Genomic DNA, 27,514 nt, shown 5'->3' on the forward strand with positions numbered 1-27,514 from the left:
AAAAGCAAGGAAGTCATGCTAAACCTATATAAATCATTGGTTAGGCCTCAGCTGGTGTATTGTGTCCAATTCTGTGCACCACGTTTTAGGAATGATTACAAGGCCTTAGAGAGGGAGCAGAGGAGATTTACTAGAATGGTACCAGGGATGAGGGACTTCAGTTACTTGGATAGACTGGAGAAGCTGGGGTTGTTCTCCTTAGAGCAGCGAAGGTTAAGGGGTGATTTGATAGAGGTGTTCAAAATCATGAACGGTTTTGATAGAGTAAATAAGTAGAAACTGTTTCCAGTGGCAGAAGGGTCAGTAACTGGAGCACACAGATTTAAGGTGATCGGCAAAAGAACCAGAGGCGAGGTGAGGAGAAATTTTTTTATGCAGCGAGTTGTTATGATCTGGAATGCACTGCCTGAAAGGGTGGTGGAAACAGATTGAATAATAACTTTCAAAAGGGAATTGGATAAATACTTGAAGGGGAAAAATTTGCAGGGCTATGGGGAAAGGGCAGGGGCATGGATAATTGGAGAGCTCTTTCAACTGCGGTGCTGTGTCATTCCATGGTTCTATAATCGAATCTCTGTCTTTTTCCGCTTTCTGTTTCTCTGCACTCTTGGTCTTGATCTTTCTCATCTCTGGCTCTGCTCTCTGACATTCTGTTACTTGTCTCCAAATTCCATTTCATTTATGGACTTTTAAAAAGGTCCATGATGGTGATTACTTAAATGTAATTTAAGTTTTATTTGGTTAATTAGTTTTATTACTGTCATGAGCACAGCAGGTGCTTGTCATATAAACTCATAAGCTTCTATTCCGTTGCGACTGACTGCCATTCTGGCATTCACCTTTCTTGGGTTAGAGTCTGACTTCTATGCATCAGGCCATAAGTGAAGCATTATTACAGTAAAGGGTCTGAATCAGTCATTACCATCCAGGAGAGCGGAATAGTTCAGATTCCATTTTTATTATGCCACTAGTTGATCTCCTATGGTGTTTTACATGGGGTGTCAAGACCTGATGCAATGTTCGTGTCAAGATAGAGTTGGAGGATGGGTGGATAATTGAACCAAAGTGAGGGAGGGAAGAGGAGGCAGATAGAAGAGGGGAGGAAGAGAGGAGGGGAGAGGTGGAGGGCAGAGAGGGAGAGATGAGGCAATAGGGTAAGGATGGAGAGAAGGAGCATGGGTGAGGGGAACAGGGACCATAGAAGAGAGAGAGTGGTGGGGACAGGGGAAGGGAGAGAAGGCCAAAGAAGTGCTTAGTGAATGCCAGAGGGATGAAATGCACACAATGAAGATCTGGAGAGGGAGGGTGGCAAAGGCTAGAAAGACTGAGGGGGTGGTGTGGGGGGGCAGGGGGTTGTTGCCCAAAATGCTGCTCAATGGGATGGGAAGGTTCAGGTAGGCAAGATGATGGATTGTGGAATTCGGCATTGAGTTCCAATGATAAACCCATCCAGTAAGGGGAGGTGCAATGTGACAGATGTAACACTGGGGGACCTTTAAATAGATTCCATCAGGGATGATCTGGACTCTGCGTCAGTTTGCGTATTCGTTTGGGAGGGTGGGGAAGGGAACTCCTTACAACTCATTGATGATGCCTCTGAGACAGTAGTAACAGTGGGGAAATAGAATTTATTGTAATGTTGCAACAATTTATCATTGCAAATGCCTATCACAGCACCACCTACAAATGCAACAATTGTTACAAGTATTTAAGATGAAAAAACCTATAGGGGTCAGTTGAAATAGGGCTTCTCAATGCATTTTGAAATAGAATGTTGTGAGCCACCTATCATTTTTAATACATAATAGATGTAATAAATGTCATGCCCTACTGGAATGTGATGACATGTTTTTAAGAACATAAGAAATAGGATCAGGAGTATGCCATACGGCCCCTCGAGCCTGCTCCGCCATTCAGTAAGATCATAGCTGATCTTCAAGCTCAACTCCACTTTCCCGCCCTATCCCCATATCCCTTGATTCCCTTAGTGCCCAAATATCCATCGATCTCAGTCTTGAATATACTCAACGACTGAGTATCCACAGCCCTCTGGAGTAGAGAATTCGAAAGATTCTCAACCCTCTGAGTGAAGAAATCTTTCCTCATCTCGGTCCTAAATGGCCGCCCCCTTACCTTGAGACTACGACTCCTGGTTCTAGACTCTCCAGCCAGGGGAAACAGCCTCTTAGCATCTACCCTGTCAAGCCCTCTAAGAATTTTATACGTTTCAATAAGATCACCTCTCATTCTTCTAAACTCCAGAGAATAGAGGTACATTCTACTCAATCTTTCCTCATAGGACAACCCTCTCATCCCAGGAATCAATCTAGTGAACCTTTGTTGCACCCCCTCCAAGGCAAGTATATCCTTCCCTAGGTAAGGAGATGAAAACTGTACACAGTACTCCAGATGTGGTCTCACCAGAGACTTCATGTAACAAAGTTTATCAAATCATATGTTCCAGACCTTACAATATTTTATTTTTCCAATTTTCTCCCCTTCGCTCTTAGAGGCTCTGACTCTTGCTGGGATACAGTCCCAAGGGTGCTGCTAACCTTACAGTATTTTCCCAAGTGGTGTGTCCTTTGTATGTGAGCCTAGACAGTTGTTGTTGTCAGGTTATTCAACCATGGAGGGCCTTATAGTTAAACCCGATTCTATCCTCACCTAATGTCTGGACGCACTTGCACTTTGCACCAGGGTTCAAGAGCAGGAACAAAGACTGATTCCTCCCCTCTCCCCCAACCCACCCCCGGCTCTCCAACCCAGGGGAGCTGAAGCCAACATTAATGGTCAACTGATGCTCTGTCTCATATTAGTTGCAAACTACGCATGGAATCTGTGCACTTCTAGTCTGTGTGTCTTTAGCTATAGGCCAATGAGGGAGTCCTTGCATGATTTTCTTACCTAATTTTGCATAAAATATACTACAGTATTGCTAATTGTGCTAGTGTGGTTAAGTACCTTAGTTTGTCACCCTGTTGGATAGGTTATATCACAGAACTATGTTTGATAAACTATGTTTAATAAACAGATTTGATATCATTGGAATTACAGCCGCAGCACAAGGCCATGCAGCCCATTGCGTCTGTGCCACTGATAGTTCTTCAGCTGGAGCTATCTACTCCTTTAAAAATGTATCATTGATATTTAAGTTTTAAGTGTCTAAAGTATGGTTTTAAAAAATAACAAAGATTTTAAACTTGTTGTTGATTAGAAATTATGGCTTTTCTGAAAATTCCACAGAAATGGCAATCATGACAAATCTTCATATGAGAAGCAAAATTGGAAGGAAAAGAACTTTGAAAAAGCGAACCAAAGGGACAAAAGGAATAAAGCCATGGTAAGTACTGTATACCGAGTGTATGGAAGCCACAATTGATCGATTGCTGCGCATTTAGTTCGAATGTGAGCTAGTGGGTGCTTTAGACTTCCCACTACCACTACTGATTAGAGTTAAATAACCACATTCACTAATAGTCACGAATGATTGGGCTGGACTTTCCTCCACTATCCTGCCTCAGATCAAGCGGGGGAGCAGCACAAAAGGCGGGAAAATCAGATGGCAAGGCCTACCTCCAGATTCCTGACCCAGCCTCAATTTTCCTTCCCCTAGACCCAGCCAGAAAGGCCTATAGCTATCTCTTTCCAGCCTGCACATTTCGCTGCTTTATGCTGCCAGCACCACTGCCACCCTCCCCCACCCCCCCCCAAAACCAGGCCTTTCCGAGGTCTAAAAAATAATTGCCCCCTCAATCTTCGGGGCTCTTCTGCCCCATTCAACTTGGCTCCTCCTCTTCAGGCACTGAAGTGACAGTCCTGCTGCAGCACCATCCCAATTTTCCTGCTAGGCAATGGCAAGCTCACTCTTGGTGGCAGGGATTTCCCTGGGTGCTCGTCCTGCATAATTAATAACCCCTGACCCAGGAAATGGTTTGGGGTTATGGCAGGATTGGGGTACTGAGTGGAAATCCTGTCCTGCCTCAATACTACCAATGGATCAAGAATCCAACCCATCAATACAGTTTGAATTTGGACCCTTCAGTCTCATCCCTGCTCCATTTTCCTGTCACAGGTTTATCTTGAACACTGTATGGAATTGACCATAACCTTTTCATCTTAAATCAGAATGGGAGAATGAGAATTCCCAAATTCACATTTGCTTGAATCTACTTTTTTTTAAAAAAAATGAGCTCAGTGGTTACAGAAATCTGACCTTACACTATATTAAGATTAGTATTACAAGAAATTGAAATATGAATTGTTATAGATTCTGATTTTCCCCAACGTGCTCAACCCATCTCTGAGTTGCATGATAGGTTACTGCCACCGATTAAACCAAAATACTATTGCTACTAATAGCAAGTAGGACTATACTCACCTATATTACTTGAGTAGGATTTGAACCTGGGTGTCCCGCGGTTAAATTCTTTGCGTCACTAGTCGCCAGTTTTAATCCCAGCACCAACAAGAGACATGGGGGGGAAAATTCGATAGGGCCTATTATTGGACACAGGTAGCGTGATCCACTATAACCCGTGCCCAATGGCCCCTGCACAGGCAAGGTGAGAACTTTGTTCTGCCTCAGTATTCACCGTCAATCTGCATTGAAATCCAGACCTTGCACGTTGATTCAATGCAATTCACACTTTCCACCAGCAGGGGGAGCTCCAATCTCTTAAAGGGAGGATGTCTCTTCAAATCTCTTCAAGGTAGCTGGTACCTGTTATTTGCTAAAAATAACAGTCTGCTGTCTGCACGGAGTCTGAACAGACATCAGGCATAGCACACGTAAAACATAGATGCAGGTCCCGTCCCTGTGTTTACTCACTGATGAGTTATGTTAAAACATTGAATCAAGGTTGCACACTACTAAATCCCACACCCTCCAATTCGTGAGCCGCATCCACCTCACCAATCTGCCGATCTGAGTTGGTACCAGGCCTGCGAGAGTGCGTGCATCAAGGTTCTCCACTGATGCACTACAGGCCTTGGTGCAAGAGGTGGACAGAAGGAGGGCCATCCTATATCCGCGGGGGGGGGGGGGGGGGGGTAGGGGGACCACATGGCCCAAAAGGCAGTGGGAGGCAGCGGGGGACGAAGTCAATGCCAGGCGCACAGCACCACAAACATGGATGCAATGCAGGAAGAAGTTCAATGCTTTGACAAGAGTGGTCAAGATGAGTAAGGTCAACTGTCAAGAGGCGTCTCCTACCAACTGCACCACTAGCCGCATCCACTGCTCCAAGCACTACCCCCCATCGCCCACATACCAACAAACTCTTACCATCAGTACTCAATTCCTCCAATCAGATGCTTCCTCTCCCCCTTACACATTACCACTGTTGCAAGCCACCCACCCACAACTCGCAGGCCACACACACTGGCAGCTATTCAACCATGATAGGCATATCACCCAGACACACGTCCCACTTTCTTGCAGAAAAAGGTGGCACATAACAGGAGCCAGCAAGCGGCAGTGGCATTCAACCCCTCGAGCCTGTTCCGCTATTCATTGAAATCATGGTGGACCTGTGACCTAATTACCATATACCCGCCTTAGCCCCATATCCCTTAATATCCTTGGTTCACAGAAATCTATCAATCGCAGGTTTAGAATTCACAACTGAGCTAGCATCAACTGCCATTTGCAGAAGAGCGTTCCAAACTTCTCCCACCCTTTGCGTGTAGAAGCGCTTCCTAACTTCACTCCTGCATGTCCTGACTCTAAATGTTAGGCTATGTCCCCAATCCTAGTATTCAAGCATAGAAGACCTCCAAAAACAGTTACAAATATATCGGCAGCCAGAAGCAATAATCCGGCCACCAACCTGTAAATCCTGCTTGGTCACTTTCAATAGCGCTGGTGGGGGGTCCTCCAGGTACTTTAAGACACGTTCATATGGTCGTGGTTAAGACTGTGCGTTGAGTTGAATGTTAAATGCCAAAATGGTTTCTATCACTTTAAATCAGCGTTGCACACTGATTGCATCCAATTTCTCCTTACCTTACCGGCGTTCGGTATTTGCGCATGCGCTAACTCCTATACCAAGATGGCGTCCGCGCACGTCACGCTGGAACCATCCGCTATTAACAACAGGTGCTACACGGCCTAACTTAGCGCCCATGCTGCCTATAGATGGTAATTTGCCGTGTCACTGATTTCGTTTCCGTTCACATTCATAATTCATCTATAAGCCCATTCATGTCAGTTAAGAACAGTGTTAGTGTTACTGCTTCTGGTTTTGCCAAAATATATTTTCATTATGTTTCTCTGAAAAGCAGGCGTTTTATGTTAGAATTTAAAAATTGCAAAAATGCTATTTTATTAGCTTTCACCAGCATTTTGTGTTACAGAATACTGGACATAGATTTCTCAGTAGTCAGCTGCACATTACTTTTGGGTAAACCTGCAATGATTCATATATACCAACCTTAAAAAAAAACTGACCAACAGCTTCAAATGAGGACACATCCTCAAAAAGGTGACACCTGAAAAGTGGCCCTGATTATAAACCTATGCCATGAAAATAGTTAGTTATAGGGCCTCTGTAAGTTAAGCTGCAGGTATCCATAATATTCCTTCACTCGTAAAAATAACATCAGTACATGAAAGGCTGAAAGGTGAAATCCAGATGTTGACGGCACAAAATTGATCGTACATTTCTGGAGCATCCGGGGCATGTTCCCCAGGAAATTTTTGAATTTTTACATTAAAAATAATGCTGGTTAAAGTTTAAATTTCACAATTAATATGATCTAAAAAAGAAAAATAGTGACATTTAGTTTTTCAACAGACTAACTAGGCCATCACTTCCCCAAAAGTTACCTCACCAGTCATGCACTCATGTCCAAGCCCCCACCACAGTTCACAGAGAAACGATACCCAATCCACTTTCCCACTCTTTCACAGAGACACTCTCTCCTCCAGCCCTCTCAATTTATATGGGGCTCCTCTCCCTCCCAACCCCCCCCCCCTCAATTCAACCTGGCACTCCTCCACCCTCCCCATTTCAACCTGGCACTCGCCCCCCTCCCCCCACACAGTTCATGCTGACACTCTTTTCCCCTCAATTTAATCCGGCTTCTTTCTCTTCAGTTCCCCCCTTCCAGTTCCAGTGGGTACGGTAGCATAGTGGTTATGTTACTGGCCTGGACTAAAAATCCGGAGTCATGAGTTCAAATCCCGCCACGGCAGCTGGTGAATTTAAATTCAATTAATTAAATAAAAATCTGGAATTAAAATACTAGTATCGGTAATGGTGGCCATGAAACTACCGGATTGTCGTAAAAACCCATCTGGTTCACTGATGCCCTTTAGGGAAGGAAACCTGCCGTCCTTACCCGGTCTGGCCTATATGTGACTCCAGACCCACAGCAATGTGGTTGATTCTTAATGGCCGAGCAAGCCACTCAGTTGTAAAATCTCGCTACGAAAAGTCATAATAAGAATAAAACCAGACAGACCACTAGGCATCGGACACGACAATGGCAAACCAAGCCCAGTCGACCCTGCAAAGTCCTCCTCACTAACATCTGGGGACTTGTGCCAAAATTGGGAGAGCTGTCCCACAGACCGGTCAAGCAACAGCCTGACATAGCCATACTCACAGAATCATACCTTTCAGCCAACGTCCCAGACTCTTCCATCACCATCCCTGGGTATGTCCTGTCCCACCAGAGGTGGCAGTACAGTGATATACAGTCAGGAGGGAGTGGCCCTGGGAGTCCTTAACATTGACTCTGGACCCCATGAAATCTCATGGCATCAGGTCAAACATGAGCAAGGAAACTCCTGCTGATTACCACCTACGGTCCTCCCTCAGCTGATGAATCAGTCCTCCTCCATGTTGAACACCACTTGGAGGAAGCACTGAGGGTAGCAAGGGCACAGAATGTACTCTGGGTGGGGGACTTCAATGTCCATCACCAAGAGTGGCTCGGTAGCACCACTACTGAAACCAAGCTGGCCGGGTCCTGAAAGATATAGCTGCCAGACTGGGCCTGTGGCAGGTGGTGAGCGAACCAACACGAGGGAAAAACTTACTTGACCTCGTCCACACCAATCTACCTGTCGCAAATGCAACTGTCCATGACAGTATTGGTAGGAGTGACCACCGCACAGTCCTCTTGGAGACGAAGTCCTGACCTCGCACTGAGGACACCATCCAACGTGTTGTGTGGCACTACCACCGTGCTAAATGGGATAGATTCAGAACAGATCTAGCAGCTCAAAACTGGGCATCCATGAGGCACTGTGGGCCATCAGCAGCAGCAGAATTGTATTCCAGCACAATCTGTAACCTCATGGCCCGGCATATTCCTCACTCTACCATTACCAACAAGCCAGGGGATCAACCCTGGTTCAATGAGGAGTGTAGAAGAGCATGCCAGGAGCAGCACCAGGCATACCTAAAAATGAGGTGCCAATCTGGTGAAGCTACAACTCAGGACTACATGCCTGCTAAACATCACAAGCAACATGCTATAGACAGAGCTAAGCGATTCCACAACCAACGGATCAGATCAAAGCTCTGCAGTCCTGCCACATCCAGTCATGAATGGTGGTGGACAATTAAACAACTAACGGGAGGAGGAGGCTCTGCAAACATCCCCATCCTCAATGATGGCGGAGTCCAGCACGTGAGTGCAAAAGACAAGTCTGAAACGTTTGCAACCATCTTCAGCCAGAAGTGCCGAGTGGATGATCCATCTCGGCCTCCTCCCGATATCCCCACCATCATAGAAGCCAGTCTTCAGCCAATTCGATTCACTCCACGTGATATCAAGAAACGCCTGAGTGCACTGGATACAGCAAAGGCTATGGGCCCCGACAACATCCCGGCTGTAGTGCTGAAGTCTTGTGCTCCAGAACTAGCTGCGCCTCTAGCCAAGCTGTTCCAGTACAGCTACAACACTGGCATCTACCCGACAATGTGGAAAATTGTCCAGGTATGTCCTGTCCACAAAAAGCAGGACAAATCCAATCCGGCCAATTACTGCCCCGTCAGTCTACCCTCAATCATCAGCAAAGTGATGGAAGGTGTTGTCGACAGTGCTATCAAGCGACACTTACTCACCAATAACTTGCTCACCGATGCTCAGTTTGGGTTCTGCCAGGACCACTCGGCTCCAGACCTTATTACAGCCTTGGTCCAAACATGGACAAAAGAGTTGAATTCCATGGGTGAGGTGAGAGTGACTGCCCTTGACATCAAGGCAGCATTTGACTGAGTGTGGCACCAAGGAGCCCTTGTAAAATTGAAGTCAATGGGAATCAGGGGGAAACTCTCCAGTGGCTAGAGTCATACCAAGCACAAAGGAAGATGGTCGTGGTTGTTGGAGGCCAATCATTTCAGCCCCAGGACATTGCTGCAGGAGTTCCTCAGGGCAGTGTCCTAGGCCCAACCATCTTCAGCTGCTTCATCAATGACCTTCCCTTCATCATTAGATCAGAAATGGGGATGTTCGCTGATGATTGCACAGTGTTTCTAGAAGTAAAGGGAATTAGGAGTTACGGGGAGCGGGCAGGAAATTGGACATGAATTTAGATTTGAGGTTAGGATCAGATCAGCCATGATCTTATTGAATGGCGGAGCAGGCTCGAGGGGCCGATTGGCCTACTCCTGCTCCTATTTCTTATGTTCTTATGTTCAGTTCCATTCGCAACCCCTCAAATAATGAAGCAGTCCGAGCCTGCATGCAGTAAGACCTGGACAACTTCCAGGCTTGGGCTCATAAGTGGCAAGTAACATTCGCGCCAGATAAGTGCCAGGCAATGACCATCTCCAACAAGAGAGAGTCTAACCACCTCCCCATGACATTCAACGGCATTACCATCGCCGAATCCCCCACCATCAACATCCTGGGGGTCACCATTCACCAGAAACTTAACTGGACCAGCCATATAAATACTGTGGCTATGAGAGCAGGTCAGAGGCTGGGTATTTTGCGGCGAGTGACTTACCTCCTGACTCCCCAAAGCCTTTTCACCATCTACAAGGCACAAGTCAGGAGTGTGATGGAATACTCTCCACTTGCTTGGATGAGTGCAGCTCCAACAACACTCAAGAAACGCAACACCATCCAGGACAAAGCAGCCCGCTTGATTGGCACCCCATCCACCACCCTAAACATTCACTTCCTTCACCACCGGCGCACAGTGGCTGCAGTGTGTACCATCCACAGGATGCACTGCAGCAACTCGCCAAGGCTTCTTCGACAGCACCTCCCAAACCCGCGACCTCTACCACCTGGAAGGACAAGAGCAGCAGGCACATGGGAACAACACCAACTGCACGTTCCCCTCCAAGTCACACACCATCCCGACATGGAAATATATCGTCATTCCTTCATCGTCGCTGCGTCAAAATCCTGGAACTCCCTTCTTAACAGCACTGTGAGAGAACCATCACCACACGGACTGCAGCGGTTCAAGAAGGCGGCTCACCACCACCTTCTCGAGGGCAAATAGGGATGGGCAATAAATGCCGGCCTCGCCAGCGATGCCCACATCCCATAAACAAATAAAAAAAAGTTCGCAATATTAGTGAATGAATTCTGAACACTTTGTATGACATTCCCTGGTCCACTATTTTACTGGAGGTGTAGCCTGTTTAAAGTAAATCAGTTAAAATGGACAGAGGGATATCTTTTGAGCATGTTAAAAATGTATCTGCTAATATCAACAGTAATTTCTAGCCTTATAATCACACAAATATCAGGTGCCAGGATGTGACTTAAGGGCTGTAATCTAATCTTTAATCAAGGATTCAATGATAGTTGTAAACTGCTCAGTCTTTAGTGCCCTGGTTTATGACCTCGTTTGATCCTTTTCGTTAGATTACTGCTCTGTAATCACTTGCAGATATCTATTATTCTTTAATAATCTGAAAAGTAATGATATTTTGTAGGAAAAGAGAGCAATGAATTCTACTGGTGAAATTGAAATTTACAACGAAATGCTAGCAAAGTGATGAAATGAATCATATTTTGGCTTCAGGTGTGTGTTTGAGCATGCATTTATGATACTAATGTATGTTTGTCCTATCTGCAACCTGTTAACTTTCCTTAATTTTTCACTGATTTGCTCCCTGAGGGGGCATTACCATGAGCAACAAAAATCTGTTCAAAATATTTGTCAAATCTGCTCAAAATATATGTCAAATCTGCAGGAATTAACAATACAAAGCATTTCAAATAGTTAACAGAATGTAAAAAAAAGCAAGGCATGAATTAGGACTTTTTATTTCAAAATAATAGATGAAGGAACATTAGATTTTCTAGCACATCACCAAATAAAGCGAGGTGACCAATATTTTATAATCCAGTAACAGTAAAAAAAATCATTGTTTTATGCCATGAGCTGCTAATTTTTACAATCAATTCATTACTTAGTTTTGTTTTTTTAATTGAAATAATATTTTTCACTGTATATTGGTAACTTTAGGCCTTTCCAAAGCTACATATTATGATTTAATTTTATTTTGATGGCAGCCATTTTTTTAACATATCGTTAAGACTGACCAAATTCATTCCGTATAGGTCAATAACAACAACAACTTGCATTCATATAGTGCCTTTAACGAAGTAAAACGTCCCAAGGCGCAGCAGAGAGAGGATTCTTTAAAACTATCATCCTGAACTAGATTCAAATTGAAGCCTCTGAAGTGAAACCCATTGTACCCCCAGTCCCCACACAGCCCTTAAAACAACTTTTTAAAAATTATCATCTATATTCTTAAGCAGATTAAATTCTTAAATGTTAAAAACAGCACAAACATGCTGATCACATATGCACTACAGGAAAACAATTTCTGTTAATAAGTGTTCAGTAACAATAATTGAAAATGATTTAGTGATTTAACACAGCACACAACAGGGAAGTGTATAACTGAAAGAGATTTTAAGAACTGCACCAAATTGTATTTGTTTGTCCAGGATGAATGCCGTATTATCTACGCTGGAAAGCTAGCATGCAATATAACTCAAGCAGAACTAAAGCGGCGTTTTGAAGTCTTTGGAGAGATTGAAGAATGCAAACTACTTACTCAAGATAGGGGGTAAGGATTTATCGAGCTGTACTGTTCATTTATATCCATGTCATTTTTTAAAAGTATGTTTTTAATTGCAAAGATTTCTTCTGCTTTAATATAAGAATCTTTTCTTAAAATATAGTGATAAATATGGATTCATCGCATATCGTTATAGTGAGGATGCTTCTTCTGCTCTCAAGAATGGGCACAATTTGCAGAAGCAAAATGAGCCTACCTTGCAATTGTACTACGGAGGACTCAGACGATTCTGCAAAGCCAGTTACACTGACCTGGGTAAGGGGAATAGCAGCTCTTGTCCTTTACTGTATAAAGTGTTGTTGAGCAATTTGGCTCTGACAATAATGGTTTTGTGGTGTTGATCAGAAACAAATGACAACTATATTCTACTGTAGCAGACTAATCTTTGACTGAAATAATGGAATGTAATTTTCTGTATAAAAGATTACATTATAGTGAAAGGAAATAGTGTTACACCTGGAAACATAAGCAGAATTTGTTCCGGTTAGAATCAATCTTGAGATTCTATCGTTGTCCTTATTTTATAAACCAGAAGTAACACGGAACCAAAAATATCTTGATTAATTTTAGATTCCAGTGCAGAAGACCTGGACCCTGCTCCAATTAAAAGCAAGTATGACACTTTGGATTTTGACAGCTTGCTGAAAGAGGCACAGAAAAGCCTGACTAGGTAACGGCCTTACATCTACTGCCTACAGAGGATGCCACAATACCTCAATCAAGGCACTTTCATTTGTTTACCTCTGTCCAGTAGAACAGGACACTTGTCCTTTTACATTGAAACAAAAATGAAGTTTACATGAACTAAGCTGCTTCTGTCTGTGATTCTTTGGGTAGATGTCAAATGTCACAAGTTTGGGCAGTTTAGTAGAACTACTGCTCATTGGTTGTTGTGTTCCCATAAGTATACATAAAACAGTAGTGGAGTTGCAGCTGTGTTCACCAATTTTAATGTCTGTAGTTTGGGATACAGTGTTAGTATAATGGGAATTGGGGTTAAACACTCGGGTGTTTTACATGTTTTATGTGCTGCATTTTAAAATGTAATGGTTTACATGTATTGAAGCGTTTTCTGTTGTAATTTATTGTGTGCTTCCATTGTTTCAACTATGCACTGTAACTGTAGCCTTGCCTTTTCAGTCCTGAAATTTCCTAACCAGAAATGTTTACATGTAATATTATAGACCTTACTATCATTATAGTGAACCAACATATCTAGATTGACAGAGCTGTACTGTAAGTCATTGAATAGGTGCATATCAAGAAAAATTTATAGCTGGGTGCATGGGTGATAATTCCATTAATTGGTGGGATCATCAGAATGTTATAGCTAACTGATGAAAGTAGATTAATCTAAAATCATATACTGACAAAAAAATGAAGAAATTATGTTTTATTATCGTTTCAGTATGTTCAGTATGTGTGCAATTCATTTAAAATGTATGAGTGGGAAGGTATGGGGAGTTCAGATAAAACGTTTGATTATTTCTTTCAACTTTTTTAATTTTTGGAACACCTAACTTGTTTAATTACTGTTTTATAATTAGATTTTTTCAAGCAATTAAAATACAGTCCATTTTTGGTAATCTAATGTATTTTATTTATGATCTTAAGATTGAAACTTTGGAACCTTATACCTTTCCACATCAGCTTTAAGTGTGATTAAATAAGTCTCTAGCTTCTAAGCAAATGGCATATTATGTATTTTTTAAATCGTATCTTATAGTTTCCTAGAGAAGTAATTCAAATCACAAACTGTATTAAACATTATATTTTAACGTCTTGTAAATATGTTGAAACCTTCTAAAAGCCCCTTCAATGCACTTGTTTACATTAATAAAATCGCAGAATGTAACCAGATTCTTTTAACAATTGTATTTTATTTTTCGGTATTTCAATGATTTGCCACTGAATAAAAATAGCAATAAAACAATGTAGGAATGTACTTCTTTTTGTACTAGTTCAATTCCACCAATTGACCCTGCAAACCTAAAGCCTATCATTGGAAGAGAAAGTAGTCTGCAATAGAAACACTTTATTGTGGCTACTAATTTAGGGCTCTCACGAAGCACAGAAGGCAAAAAGAGAGTCATCTTGATGACCAGTCTATAGAGACAGCAGTTCAGGGAGTGGGACAACAGAGAGAAACCATATATGGCAGAGACAGCCTCCACCCCCACCTTCAGAAGTGCCTTGTTTGATGGGCATTGAAAGAAATTGCTGAAAAGGTGAATGGAGTCTCCAAAACCCACAGAACATGGGGAATGTGAGAAAGAAGCTGGGTAGGTTTGCAGAAATCAACCAAGATCAGTCTTTATGAATCCCACCTATGCCCTGCACCTATCAAAAACAACCATTAGTTAGTCCTGACCAGCCTCTCATCACTCATTGCTACTTCATGCAATGTTGTATGGTGCCATTAGCCATTCTTAAATTTGTTTTTGGAATGCGGGTAATGCTGGCAAGGCAGCATTTATTGCCTTAGTTGCCTTGAAGGAATTACGAATCCAACATTGCACTACTACCAGGATCACATTGGCCAAGGAAGGAATATTTGAATGGCAAGAGTACAAATTGTGAAAGAGCCCCCTCACAAGTACTCATGCTTTGCTATGTGCATGGGATGACATCTCCCAAGCAAGCCACTTTATTCACCATTATCATGACCATGCACACACATTTCAATGCCATGCAAAGTGTGCAGCTCTCTGACCTGGTCACTGCTGGCTGTCCTTTGCCCTCTCTCATGACTGTTCTACATATAGAACCAGACGGCATTCAATGGGAGGGAGGGCTGTGTGAAAATAGATCCCTGAGCTCATTCAAGGAGGCCACAATGGCGATAATTAGAAGGGTGAGCCTAGAGGGAGTAAGGGCTTGTGAAGTTGGAGGCCACCATGAAACTGATACCGAGTACCCTCATGCATTATGTTCATGTTAAATAATGTAGAACAGCTGAATTGCAGCAGGGGATGAGAATGGAACTAGGGAAAATAAACTGGAAAACTTTACTGACAAAGAAATAGAACAGCAGTGGGAAACATTTAGAACAATGATCAATAGAGTCCAGGAGAAATATTTCCCAATAAAAAGCAAGAACAAACTACCCAGTAATGATACACCATGGATGAATAAAGAAATAAGGGCAAAATGAAACTAAAGAAAAAGGCATAAACTAAGTACATAGATAACAAAGGAGAGGATGACAAAAGGGAAAACGAAAAGGCTAGGAAAGAAGTCAAAAAAACAATTAGGAAGGCAAAGAGAAACTACAAAATCAAATTATCAAGGAATATAAAAAGAAATAGTAAAGTATCCTACAGACACATAAATAACAAAATAAAAATCAGGATAGGGATAGGGCCTAAGGGATACACACGATAAACTCACAGGTAATGACAATGAAATGGCAGAAATATTAAATAATTACTTTGCCTCAGTATTCACTAAGGAGATTAACGTGGTGGGCATGACATTAGAAGAAGAGATCAAGAAAGATGTAAAGACATTTAAAGTGGAAACGAGGGAGATAATTATAGAGGATAAAACCCCTGGTCCGGATGGATTGCATCCACGCATATTAAAAGAAGTTAGGGAAGAGATAGCAGAGGCGCTATTACATATATATAAAAATTCATTAGAAAAGGGAATTCATTAGAGGACTGGCAGACAGTTAATGTGATTCCTATATTTAAAAAGGATGATAGAGCAAGAACAAGGAACTATAGACCAATTAGCTTAACTTTAGTGGTAGGAAAAATAATGGAATCCTTACTCAAAGATGTAATAGAAAAACATCTATAAACCAAAAATATAATAAAGAATAGTAAGCACGGATTTCAAAAGGTCATGCTTAATCAACCTTATTGAATTATTTGAAGAAGTAATAGAAAGGGTAGACAAGGGTCATGCAGTAGATGTAATATATTTGGATTTTCAAAAGGCCTTCAATAAGGTATCGCATTGTAGCCTCATGACTAAGGTCAGAGCATGTGGAGTCAGGGGACAAGTAGCAGAATAGATAGCAAGCAGGCTACAAAACAGAAAACAGAGAGTAGGGATTAAAGGTAGTTACTCAGACTGGCAAAAGGTGGGAAGTGGTGTTCCAGAAGGATCGGTGCTGGGACCTCTGTTCATCATTTACATAAACGATTTGGACTCGGGAATCGGAAATACATTTTCAAAATTTGTGATCAAAACCAAATTGGTGGGTATAGTTAATAATAAGGAGGACTGCGACAAAATACAGGAAGACATTGATGGACTTGCAGAATGGGCGTGTAATTGGCAAATGAATTTCAATATAGATAAGTGTGAGGTGGTACATTTTGGTAGGAACAATAAGGAAGCCACATACTCCTTGGAAAATAAGAGTCTAAATGGGGTAGAGGAGCAGAGGGATCTGGGGGTACAGATACACAAATCACTAAAAGTAGCAACGCAGGTTAATGAGGCCATAAAAATAAGTAGATAAAGCACTGAGGTTCATTTCTAGAGGGATCGATTGAAAAGCAGGGAAGTTATATTAAACTTGTATAGAACCTTGGTTAGACCACACTTGGAGTACTGTGAACAGTTCTGGTCTCCATATTATAAAATAGACATAGAGGCACTGAAGAAGGTGCAATGAAGATTTACTAGGATGATATCAGAACTGATAGATTTTACCTATCAGGAAAGATTGAACAGGCTGGGGTTCTTGTCTCCAGAAAAGAGAAGACTGATGGGTGACCTGATAGAGGTCTTTAAGATTATGAAAGGGTTTGATAGGGTAGATGTAGAGAAAATACTTCTACTCGTAGGGGAGACCAGAACTAGGGGCCATAAATATAGAATAGTCATTAATAAATCCAATAGGGAATTCAGGAGAAATTTCTTTACCCAAAGAGTGGTAAGAATGTGGAACGTGCTACCAGAAGCAGTAATAAAGACGACTAGCAAAGGTGCATTTAAAGGGAAGCTAGATAAACACATGAGGGAGAAAGGAATAGAAGGATATGTTGATGGGGTTAGATGAAGAAGAGTGGGAGGAGGATCATGTGGAGCTTAAACACCGGCGTGGACCTGTTGGGCCGAATGACCTGTTTCTTTGCTCTACATTCTATGTAAGCATACTGACCTTTCAGCACATCACTGGAAACATTATGCAATGTAATTGAAATTACAGTTTGCTTCTATGGTTTTACATACTGACACTTTGCTTTTACAGAAATGAAGGAACAGAATGAAGTCCCTAAGAGTGCCTCCCAGATGCACATCCGCACAGCACTCTGGAATATGCACCACCTCAGATTGGCACCAGCATAGTAACGGATCATCAACAATAGAGGTAGTGAATTAGAGGAGATAGCATAGCGTGTGTCACAATTCTACGAAAGACCAATTGATGTTGGCTACCAAAGGACTGTAACCTGCTTTGACTAGGTCCAGCAAAGAACGTGGCTCTGCTGCAGCATCTCTGGATTCTAGCCTCATAGGGTCTGCTTATAAGCAAAGAATATTACCTGAGGAGAATGGGCTTTCCTACATTACAACAGTAACTACACTTAAAAAGTAATTAATTGGCTGTAATTCTCTTTGGGACCTCCTGAGGTCGTGACAGGCGCTATATAAATGCAGGTCTTTCTTTCCTGTGTCTCTTGTCTCCATGCAAAGCACACTACATGGTAATGGAAAAGATGTGGAATAGACTTTGCAGTTGTAGGAGAGAGGTTGTCTGCAGAGCAGTTCGCCATGAGTGTGTGGCAGCACCTGTGACTTCTGATGTGCAGAACTTTGGCACTGAGGGAGCATTTCTTATCAATGCTCAAGCTGCAACTACGGAAATGTCAGGGACTAGCCTGCACATTGCAGTCATACACATATTTAGGAAATGATTTCAGACAACTCTGAGGCAACTTCATAAATGCCCATTATTCAATCCTCAGTTTAGACTTTGAACAGTGTCTTCTAGCAGGGATATACATAGATCTGGTGCTTGCTTCTCCCTTTGACTCCAAACCATCAAACATCCCTACAAAAGGGGCAATTAAAGTACTAGAAATCATTCAGGAAATTTCAGGCACAGTATTTGCTGACATGGCTGCCTCACAAGGCCGCAATACTTCAATCCATGGAGATGTTATACCACCAGAATCCCAGCAGGCTGGCATTGATGTCCAGAGCCAGGCAACATGCCTGCTGCTCTAGTCATGGAATCACAAAGTAGGAACCAATGGGTCACAAATTACATGTAAACTGGCATGTGGAGAAGGTAATGTTGCAATTTACATTGGCATGCACATTTGTTGAAATAAAACGAGCACTTTTTAATTGTATATTGTACTGAGGTTTGATGTGTTATTAGGCTGGGTAGAGGCTTTAATACGGTAAGACATGCTACGTAAGGAATAGAGTGAAGAAATGAGAGGGAGTATGGTGTTATCCAAGACCAGAGTTACCTGAGGATGGATGGGTTGTTAATGTGGCAATTACACAAGTTATAGAAAGGCATCTTGTAGAAGTGCTTGACATACATTGTTCCCTGATGCATTGGGAGATCGTCAGATGTCACCTTCCTCACTCTGCTTTTGTTGTGCTATGGCTTGACCATTCTGTCTGTCTTCCTCCTCAGAAGGGTATGGTGGCCTAGCAGGTATGGTACTAGACAAGCAACCTATATCAGGCTATCAAACGGACCTTGGATCTTCTAGCATTTTAAGTCAGGAACAGAAGGGCCAGAATACAGTATGAGGTGTGTTGTAAGATTAGTTATAATGGTATATAAAATAATGAAAGAGCTGGACTGCGTGCCTATTGATATTTCAGTTTTACATACTAGGGAGGACCAGGAGATATGCAAGGAATAGGCTAGATGTCAGGCAGTTCTTCTTTTCCCAGAGTGAGCCTTGGAATGCGTTGCCGGTTGGCGCAGTGGGTGCTGACTCTCTGCAAACCTTCAAGATGGAGCTGGACCGGTTCTTGGGGCTGGGGCAGAGACCACATCATATAGAAGGTAAGTGGATTAACTGTTAACATACGTATGGTCATTGTGATCTCCTGGACTGATTTCGATCGGAGAGGAATTTACCAGAGTTTTTTCCCCTTTTTTGGCCCTGGGTTTTTTCCAGATTCTTTGCCTCTCCCAGGAGATTACATGGAAATGGGTGGGGGGAGGGGGAGGGGGGTAGATGGGGGGAGTGGGGGAGGAAGTGTCTAGTCATGGTGCTCCAGGCATCATGCAAACCAATCTCTGCAAACCAACTATGGATTAATTCTTGATAAACTTGCACAGATTGTCACATTTGTTAATCCTCTTGTGTGACTGTCAGCATGCATCATGGAAAAAGAATGCACTGGCAGCCACTGCTTGTACAGAAATAGACCGAAACTGAATTACATAGAATCTACAGCATAGAAACAGGCCATTTGGCCCAAATAGTCTACTGATGTTTATACTCCACACGAGCCTCCTCCCACTCAAATTACCTCTCCCCATCCTACCTCTATATCTCTCTATTCCCTTCTCCCTCATGTATGCATCAAACCACCTTAAATGCATCAGTGCTATCTGTTTTATCCACTCCATGTGGCAGTGAGTTCTACATTCTCACTGCTCTCTGTGTAAAGTAATTCTTCCCACATTCTTTATTTGATCTGTTAGTGGCTATCTTATATTTATGCCCCCTTGTTCTAGACTCATCCACAAATGGAAACAGTTTCTTCACATCCACCCTATCGAACCCCTTCATAATTTTAAAGACCTCTATCAGGTCTCCTCTTAGTCTTCTCTATTCCAGAGAAAAGACCCCTAGCCTGCTCAATCTTTACTGATAGCTGGATCCTCTCAATTCTGTAACATCCTCATAAATCTTTTCTGCACTTTCTCCAGTGCTTCAATATCCTTTCTATAGTATGGAGACTAGAATTTCATACAGTACTGCAAGCGTGGTCTAACCAAGGCTCTATATTAAAACTGTGTATAAAATCAAAAACTGTAAATAAGAGGTTCTAACACTGTATTTCAAGTCTGGATTTAAGATAATCGTTGTAATCTGCTTCACACTTTGTTCTCTACATCATCTCAACTCCTCAATTATATTACCACCTTGAGATTGCTCCCAGATATTTATTGTACCTGTATTAAAGCACAGAAATTGTATCTACTTTCATGGAATTTTGCACATCATCGGCTCCCACATTCTGCTAATCTCTCTGAGTTCACCACCACAGTCCACAAGCAAGATAGCAACTGCTAGAGTCCATTCATAAACATGTCGGTGTGATCCATGATATCTTCTGCCATCATTCATGAGCACAAAACAACACTCAGTAAGCATTGTATCACATCCATAATAAGGCTGATATTGTTCACAAAGTTCCCAACAGGCTCCACAAGGAATACTTCTACAACCTACGACCAACTTCCAAAAACAAAGTCTATAAACCTGTAACGTTAACCCTACCTTTCTTTCTCCACAGATGCTGCCTGACCTGATTATTTCCAGCATTTTCTGTTTTTAATTAAGCATTATAGTAGAGTTGGGAAAAAGGGGGAAGGGGAACAGCAAGTTTTACAGTTACAGGGAGGAAGTTAATGGGTTGAATAATCTGCAAAGTGCTTAATAGAAAACTGTTGGATGATAGAAGAAATCATAGATAGAAGAATGTACAAATAGCTAAGATGGTGAAAAGACATGGGTGAGGCCTATATAAATAAAAAGGCAAAATAAAATGAAGAAAATTGTAGACAGAAAGAAAACGAAAACTGCAGTCCAGAAAACAGACCAACAAGCTATTTGCAGACACCACTGCCAGGACTATGTTCTATTCTAAATGTCAACCTGCCTCCCCTCCCCTAGATGCCGATTGACCCACCCCACATTACAAATATCCCGTCCTGTAGAGCAAATGGGGGAATCTAGGTACCGTCTGAAGTTACTAAAGTCAATTTTCTAGACCAGAGGGCTGCAGTAGAAAGATGAGATTTTAGGTAAATTTTCTATTTTTGTTCTCCTGAATGTAAGTGAGACTGTACCCGTGAGCAGATGCCCAGACATCAGAATGCTGCTGATTCCTCCATTGCGTTCACAGAGGAAATTACAGATTCCCATTTGAATATAAACATTACAGGTAAGCATAGTCCATCATACCCAAGCACACTGGAGAAGGCAGCAATAGTGTTAAATGTCTATGTAACTAACTTTTGAGAAACACTCAGTCATAATAAAAGTTCACCACCACAGTCCACAAGCAAGATAGCCAGAGTCTATTCATAAACATGTCGGTGTGATCCATGATCTCTCTTCTGCCATCATTCATGAGCACATAACAACACTTGGTAAGCAATGTATCACATCCATAATAAGGCTGATATTGTTCACAAGGTTTCCAACAGGTTCCACAAGCAATACTTTTACAACCTATGACCAACTTCTAAAAGTAAAGTCTATGCTATGGCTATCCTATCTTTGTGTTAGTGGCAAAATGTATTTTTTAAATCTATATTCAATTTTTTACTTGTATTTTTGTATTGCTAGAATCGACATGTAAGGGGTTAGCTCCCAAACCCATGCAAACTATTCTTGTCAACAGAAAGCTATCAACTTGAGCTAATCAGTTTGTCTGCTAGATTTTCTTCAAGCTGTAAGTTTGTTTTGGCCCACACAATGATAGTCTGAAGTATTATATGGTTGATGAATTGGGTGGGGGGACACTATTTGTCATTCAAAACATCTTATCCTATTGTCAAAGAAGGCCCAGCGGTTCCTCAGAAGTACTTTGGGATGACTTGCTATTCAAGATGGTGTTCTATTTCTGATGTGGAGATGCCGGTGATGGACTGGGGTTAACAATTGTAAACAATTTTACAACACCAAGTTATAGTCCAACGATTTTATTTTTAATCCCACAAGCTTTCGGGGGCTTTCCCCTTCCTCAGCCACACCGCCTGAGGAAGGGGAAAGCCCCCGAAAGCTTGTGGGATTAAAAATAAAATCGTTGGACTATAACTTGGTGTTGTAAAATTGTTTACAAGTGTTCTATTTAATTCACACAGCGTGGCACACAACCAGTCAGACAAGCCCCCTGATCACGCATTACAGGATATGGCCCCCTGGGATAGTAACTTTAACTGACAGCCATTTCTGAGACCTCTGCGATTGACAGCCAATGGGCAGAATTATATTGGCAGCCCTCAGGCAGTCTTGAGTGAGAGAGAGAGTTACTAATGTGTGTGAACTGCGCAGCGAACAACTAAAAGGCTGTCTGTGTTTTAAAAAGTATAGCCAGCTTAGCCAGGTACTTATTGTTATAACTGGATAGCCAGGTGGTGAAGGATAGGATACTAGAGCCTGGTTTTCAGTTGTTTCCAAGCCTTTATTCACAGAGCTCAACATTTACACCCACACCACACCCTGGATCAGCTCTCCTACAAATGGATACAAGAGAGTGCCCAGTTGATACACACCACCTGAATACAATTAACACTAATTGATATAAATCACATGGATACAATTAACACTTATGCTAGGTTAACTTTACAGTAATTGGTCTTCTGTTTTAAGATCAATGTTTAGCCTTTAGAGAGAAAATGAGTTGTATCTTTGTTGTTTTTAAATATATGAAGGCGTGTAGGGAAATATATATCTTATTGTGTTAAACTGAGTACTGCTTGTTCACCTATGTTATGTAAATAAAACCTTTTATTGGTTCAAAGCCTGTGTTAGAATGTTTCAATTTGGTAACACTGTTTATCCTGTCTGCTATTTTAAAGAGAGATGAGAATTCATGTGACAGCATTCCAGTAGCTGGTATATAGACTAAGGATTTTGTTATAATCCCTGGTTCTCTTATTGTTTACATAATAATTGGACAGAAAAAGGTACACTGCAGATCATAGGGAATGCAAGGTCTGCTTATGTGACTAGTTGCTGATGCTGAACCTGAGAGAATATCTAGTATAATAACCCAAATACTCACTTGTTTGTCACCCCATATGTGTGTCAGGTTTAAAAAGCTCACAAAAATTGATAACCATTGTTCTACATAATATAGATTCGGTCTATTTTGTGTTTTAGTCAATTTTTGTGACAACAGTGATTTCCACTATATATATTAACTCTTTGTGTTTCATTTCCCTATTGCGTGAAGATGATCTCACAGTCATTCATGATGAACTTATTTCAGGTTTATTGACATGTAAGAGACATTTTTCCCAGTTCTCAATGATGGTGGGGAGCCTCGACTACCAACTGTGCATATCAGGAAATTGCTAGAGTACTTAAGGGTTTTTATTAGAGTAAATAGGGAGAAACTGTTTTCACTGGCAGGAGGGTCAATCAGAGGACACAGATTTAAAATAATTGGTAAGAAAACCAGAGGGGAGATGAAGAGATTTGTTTTAAGTATCGAGTTGTTATGATCAGGAATGCACTGTCTGAAAGGGTGTTTGAAGCAGATTCAATATTAACTTTGGAAAGATATTTGGACATATACTTAAAAAGTAAAAATTTGCAGGGCTATGGGGAAAGTAGGGGAGTGGGACTAATTGGATAGCTCTTTCAAAGAGCTGGCACAGGCACGATGGGCCGAATGATCTCCTTCTGTGCCGTACGATTCTATGATTCTACGCTGCTGTTAATTTTCTGTCAATTAAAATGAATGGGCGATGAGCCTACTATGGGCTGATATACGCGGTTGGTGGCCAGCTGCACGAACTTGGAAAACTGGGTCTCTAATCTATTACTAGGGAATATAATGTCCATTATACACTATGTAAGGCTTATATTTATATTTAGGATTTGTTTCTTCCTCCCTACCATCCCCTGCACCCACCCCCCCCCCAAAATATATGTGAAGAAATAGATATTGACAATAATTAATTAATTAGAGAAAAATATAACATGAATCTTTAGCCGCACTCAGATGAAATAAGATTGATGTGTAACATCATTCATCGTCTACAGATTCTTTGACTTGTAAAAGTGGAACCGAAGGTAGTAAACTGGAACCACAAAGCTCATTTTGGCTTCAATTAAAATTATCATGTACTTTAAGAGCCAGAGGATTACTAAAACAGCCCCAGGTTAACAGAATGTGATTTCTGCCACCAGAGTCCTTTTTAATTTGAATTTAAAGGATTGTAAAGCTAAAGAGAAGCAATTTGTTGGATATTGTGAATAACAAATTGTATGTAACAGTTAAACATAAATCAAATCATTAAAATGATTCTAATAAAGTGAAAAAGCAGCAAGACATGGATATAAAGATGATGTGGACATGGATATAAAGACATATTGATGTTCTTGTCCTTCCTCCCTCCCTCACTGGCACCAGGAAAGGCTAATTGTGGAGCCAATAACGGAGGCCAGTTTCTAGGAGACAAAAGAACAGCAATCAAAAATAGTCTGACCTTGATGTGAAGGTTGAGGAAAGGGTCAGTACCAATGTGCAAGCCAGAAATGATTCTGGAGTCCATTGATTTTATAATTTCATGATCCCAGTTTTTACTAAGTTTGCTCAGCTGGCTTTCACTGGAATGTCAAGCAGACTAAAAAACAGACGATCAGGTCATTATCACATTGCTGTTTGTGGGACCTGGCTGTATGTGAATTGGCTGCTGCATTTCCTACGTTATAACAATGACTACACTTCAAAAGTACTTCATCAGCTGTAAAGTGCTTTGGGATATCCTGAGGTCGTGAAAGGCAAGTTGATTCTTTTCTTTTCTAAGGATCACACTATACCAGCAATAGAGTAAGCCAAACTGTTCTGTCAGTATTTATGTTGCCACATAAAGGTGGGAGGAGGCTCATGTGGAAGATAAACACCGGCATAGACCTTTTGGGCTGAATGGTCTGTTTCTGTGCTGTAAGATTCTATGTAATGTAAAACTAAGCCATCAAATGCATTAGAGATAATTCAAGGAAGGGTCAAATTTGCACAATTAGGTAATAGTATTTTGAGTTTACATTAAAAGAATGTAGACTTCCTGTTGACAAAATGTATACATTCTTTATAAGAACATTAATTTACACATGTATGCAGGCTACACAACTCCAGCAAGGTGTCTTTAAAGACTTTTGCAATTCAGCCATTTGAACTGGATTTACAGTTTTCAGCCTATTCTGAGAGTTGTAAACAATTTTACAACACCAAGTTATAGTCCAGCAATTTTATTTTAAATTCACAAGCTTTCGGAGACTTCCTCCTTCCTCAGGTAAATGTTCCCAACCCCAGTCCATCACCGGCATCTCCACATCATATTCTGAGAGTGGCCATGAACAACAAAAACAAGTAAGCAAACATTTTAGAGACCCATTAGAGACAAAATACATTAGATTTGCACCTGTCATTCATGTGATCGTCATGTCACAAGGTTCTTTCAATGATGTTCCTTAGTGTACACTTTGTACCTGGACAGTAAAAGGAGGAGGTGTTTGTTATTAGCAGCAGCCTATTGTTTTAGCAAAGCTCACAGGAACCCATAGTGGAGCACACAGAGAGCAATCTGATGTTAATGTTGCATGAGTTTCTCATAAATATCCCTGGTTTGCATGCAGAGTTCCTAAAAGCAAGGATATGAAATGCAGCAACTTACTTCCTGAATCATCCAGACACCCTGCTGTGAAGCAAGTTTGTGCTGTACACATCTAGCCACAAAGAAATTGCAATTTTTTTGAGACACCTAAAATACATTATTAACATTCCAAAAATACTTCCCCCCCCCCCCCCCACAACTTTTCCCCCTCCTCAAGATGATTACTTAGAAGTGCTTCCACAGACACGAACACCCCTCTTGAAACTCACCGAAGTGGCCATTCTTTATGACTGAATGTAGACCGGGGGGGGGGGGGGGGGATGGTGGTGTTATTGGACTATTTGACTGTGTGAGGCATCATGGCCAAGTCCAAACATATCCTAACTTAACATCCATACACACACACACACACACACACACACATATTTTCCAGTTGATGTCACTGGGCATTTACCAGGAATGGGAACCTTGACTGTTTTTTTTGTTTGTTTTCCCATTCCTTAGCTTGTGCATACTAAGACCAATTTTAGTGCCCCCACTGTAGGCCAAACTAAAATCAACTAACTCAGTTCAGACCTAGGAACAGACCATAGGCCTTCTCAGACTTTATAGCTCAGTACAACATCACTAGTTGCCATGTCAAAAGAGTCCAGAAATTCTTTTGATTGTGAAGTGTGGCGGTCAGAGTATCCTCACTGTGTTGTTCCTTGATAGGTAAATTAGAATTTAGGAAGGGATCATCAACCAAGCCTTCAGTCTGTAATTGTTTTCGTTGAGCAGTTGGCCATATAGTCATCTACCTCAAAGAGATGAAAACTGGTCAATTGTGATATAATTAGGCACTGTGACAAGATCCCAGGAAATGAACAAATAGGTGGGTCATAATATTTTGAGCATTGTAGATTGGGAGAATGCGGACTTCTGTTGATAAAATGAGTGTCTTCTCAATGGTACTACGTATTTCCCTGTGTTTATAACCTTAATTCTGTAGAATTACAGGTACAGGTGTCAGCCTGTCAGTGGTAGTATTTTTGCCTCTGAGGCAAAAGGTCATGGGTTCAAGCCCAATTCCAGTGACTGGAGCAGATAATCTAGGCTGACATTTCAGTTGAGTAGTGAGGCAGTGCTGCACTGTTGGAGATGCCATCTTTGAAATGAGGTATTAACCCAAAGTCCTATCCGTTCTCTCAGGTGGATATAAATGATTCCATAGCATTATTCGAAGAAGAACAGGGAATTTCTCCCGTGTCCTGGACAATGTTTATCCCTCAATCAACATCACCAAAAACAGATTATCTTCTCATTTATCTCATTGCTGTTTGTGGGATCTTGCTGAGTGTAAATTGGCTGCTGTCTTTCCCTGCATTGCCAACAATGACTACAGTTCAAAATACTTAATTGGTTGTGAAGAGCTTTGGGCTGTCCTGGGGTCATGAAAGGCACTATATAAATGCAGATCCTTCCTCTCCATTTATTCCTCTGCTAACAGATTCTTTGCTAGAGAAAAATCACAATTTACAATCAGGGCAGTTCAGCAGTGCCCCAGCCGGTACAAGTGTCCAAGCGTTAAATTATTATTTACATATATGGTGCAGAGCGGAGCTCAAGTTGCATGTTAATCGAATGGAAATGGAGGCAGGAGCACTTTGCCATGTTTCAATCAGTAAGAAAGTATTAAGATTTGCTTTTTAATTTAAGTGACAATTCAATCTGTGTATTTTCTTTTGTCTCCTATCCTAAAAAAAATACTTGGGCTTTGTTTAAATATTAACTTTTCAAGATTAATCTTCTTTTGTCATATAGACACTTGTGCCTGGAAGTGCCAACACAGTTTACACAAAATAAGGATCTAGGCACGCAAATAGTAGCCCGCTACCTCAAGTCACAATGGCTTGTCTCTTCAGCGTTAATTCAATATTAC

General features: G+C 41.5%; 1 protein-coding gene and 1 long non-coding RNA gene across 3 annotated transcripts in view; one reads left to right on the forward strand and one right to left on the reverse strand.

The window, feature by feature from the left end:
• The window catches only part of ppargc1b (peroxisome proliferator-activated receptor gamma, coactivator 1 beta), a 166,837-nt gene extending 152,908 nt beyond the window's left edge, over window positions 1-13,929 (forward strand). For both annotated transcript variants that reach the window (XM_067996396.1, XM_067996397.1), the window contains exons 9-12: window positions 3,247-3,343; window positions 11,941-12,062; window positions 12,178-12,329; window positions 12,645-13,929. In XM_067996396.1, coding sequence (XP_067852497.1) covers window positions 3,247-3,343; window positions 11,941-12,062; window positions 12,178-12,329; window positions 12,645-12,748 — 475 coding nt within the window. In that variant the 3' untranslated portion in view covers window positions 12,749-13,929. The remainder of the gene's footprint in view (window positions 1-3,246; window positions 3,344-11,940; window positions 12,063-12,177; window positions 12,330-12,644) is intronic.
• LOC137332500 (uncharacterized) overlaps window positions 1-27,514 on the reverse strand; it is a 117,296-nt gene that overhangs the window by 26,075 nt on the left and 63,707 nt on the right. The window lies entirely within an intron of this gene.

The sequence above is a fragment of the Heptranchias perlo genome, chromosome 14 (genome assembly GCF_035084215.1).
Source record: "Heptranchias perlo isolate sHepPer1 chromosome 14, sHepPer1.hap1, whole genome shotgun sequence".
Taxonomy (NCBI): Eukaryota; Metazoa; Chordata; class Chondrichthyes; order Hexanchiformes; family Hexanchidae; genus Heptranchias; species Heptranchias perlo.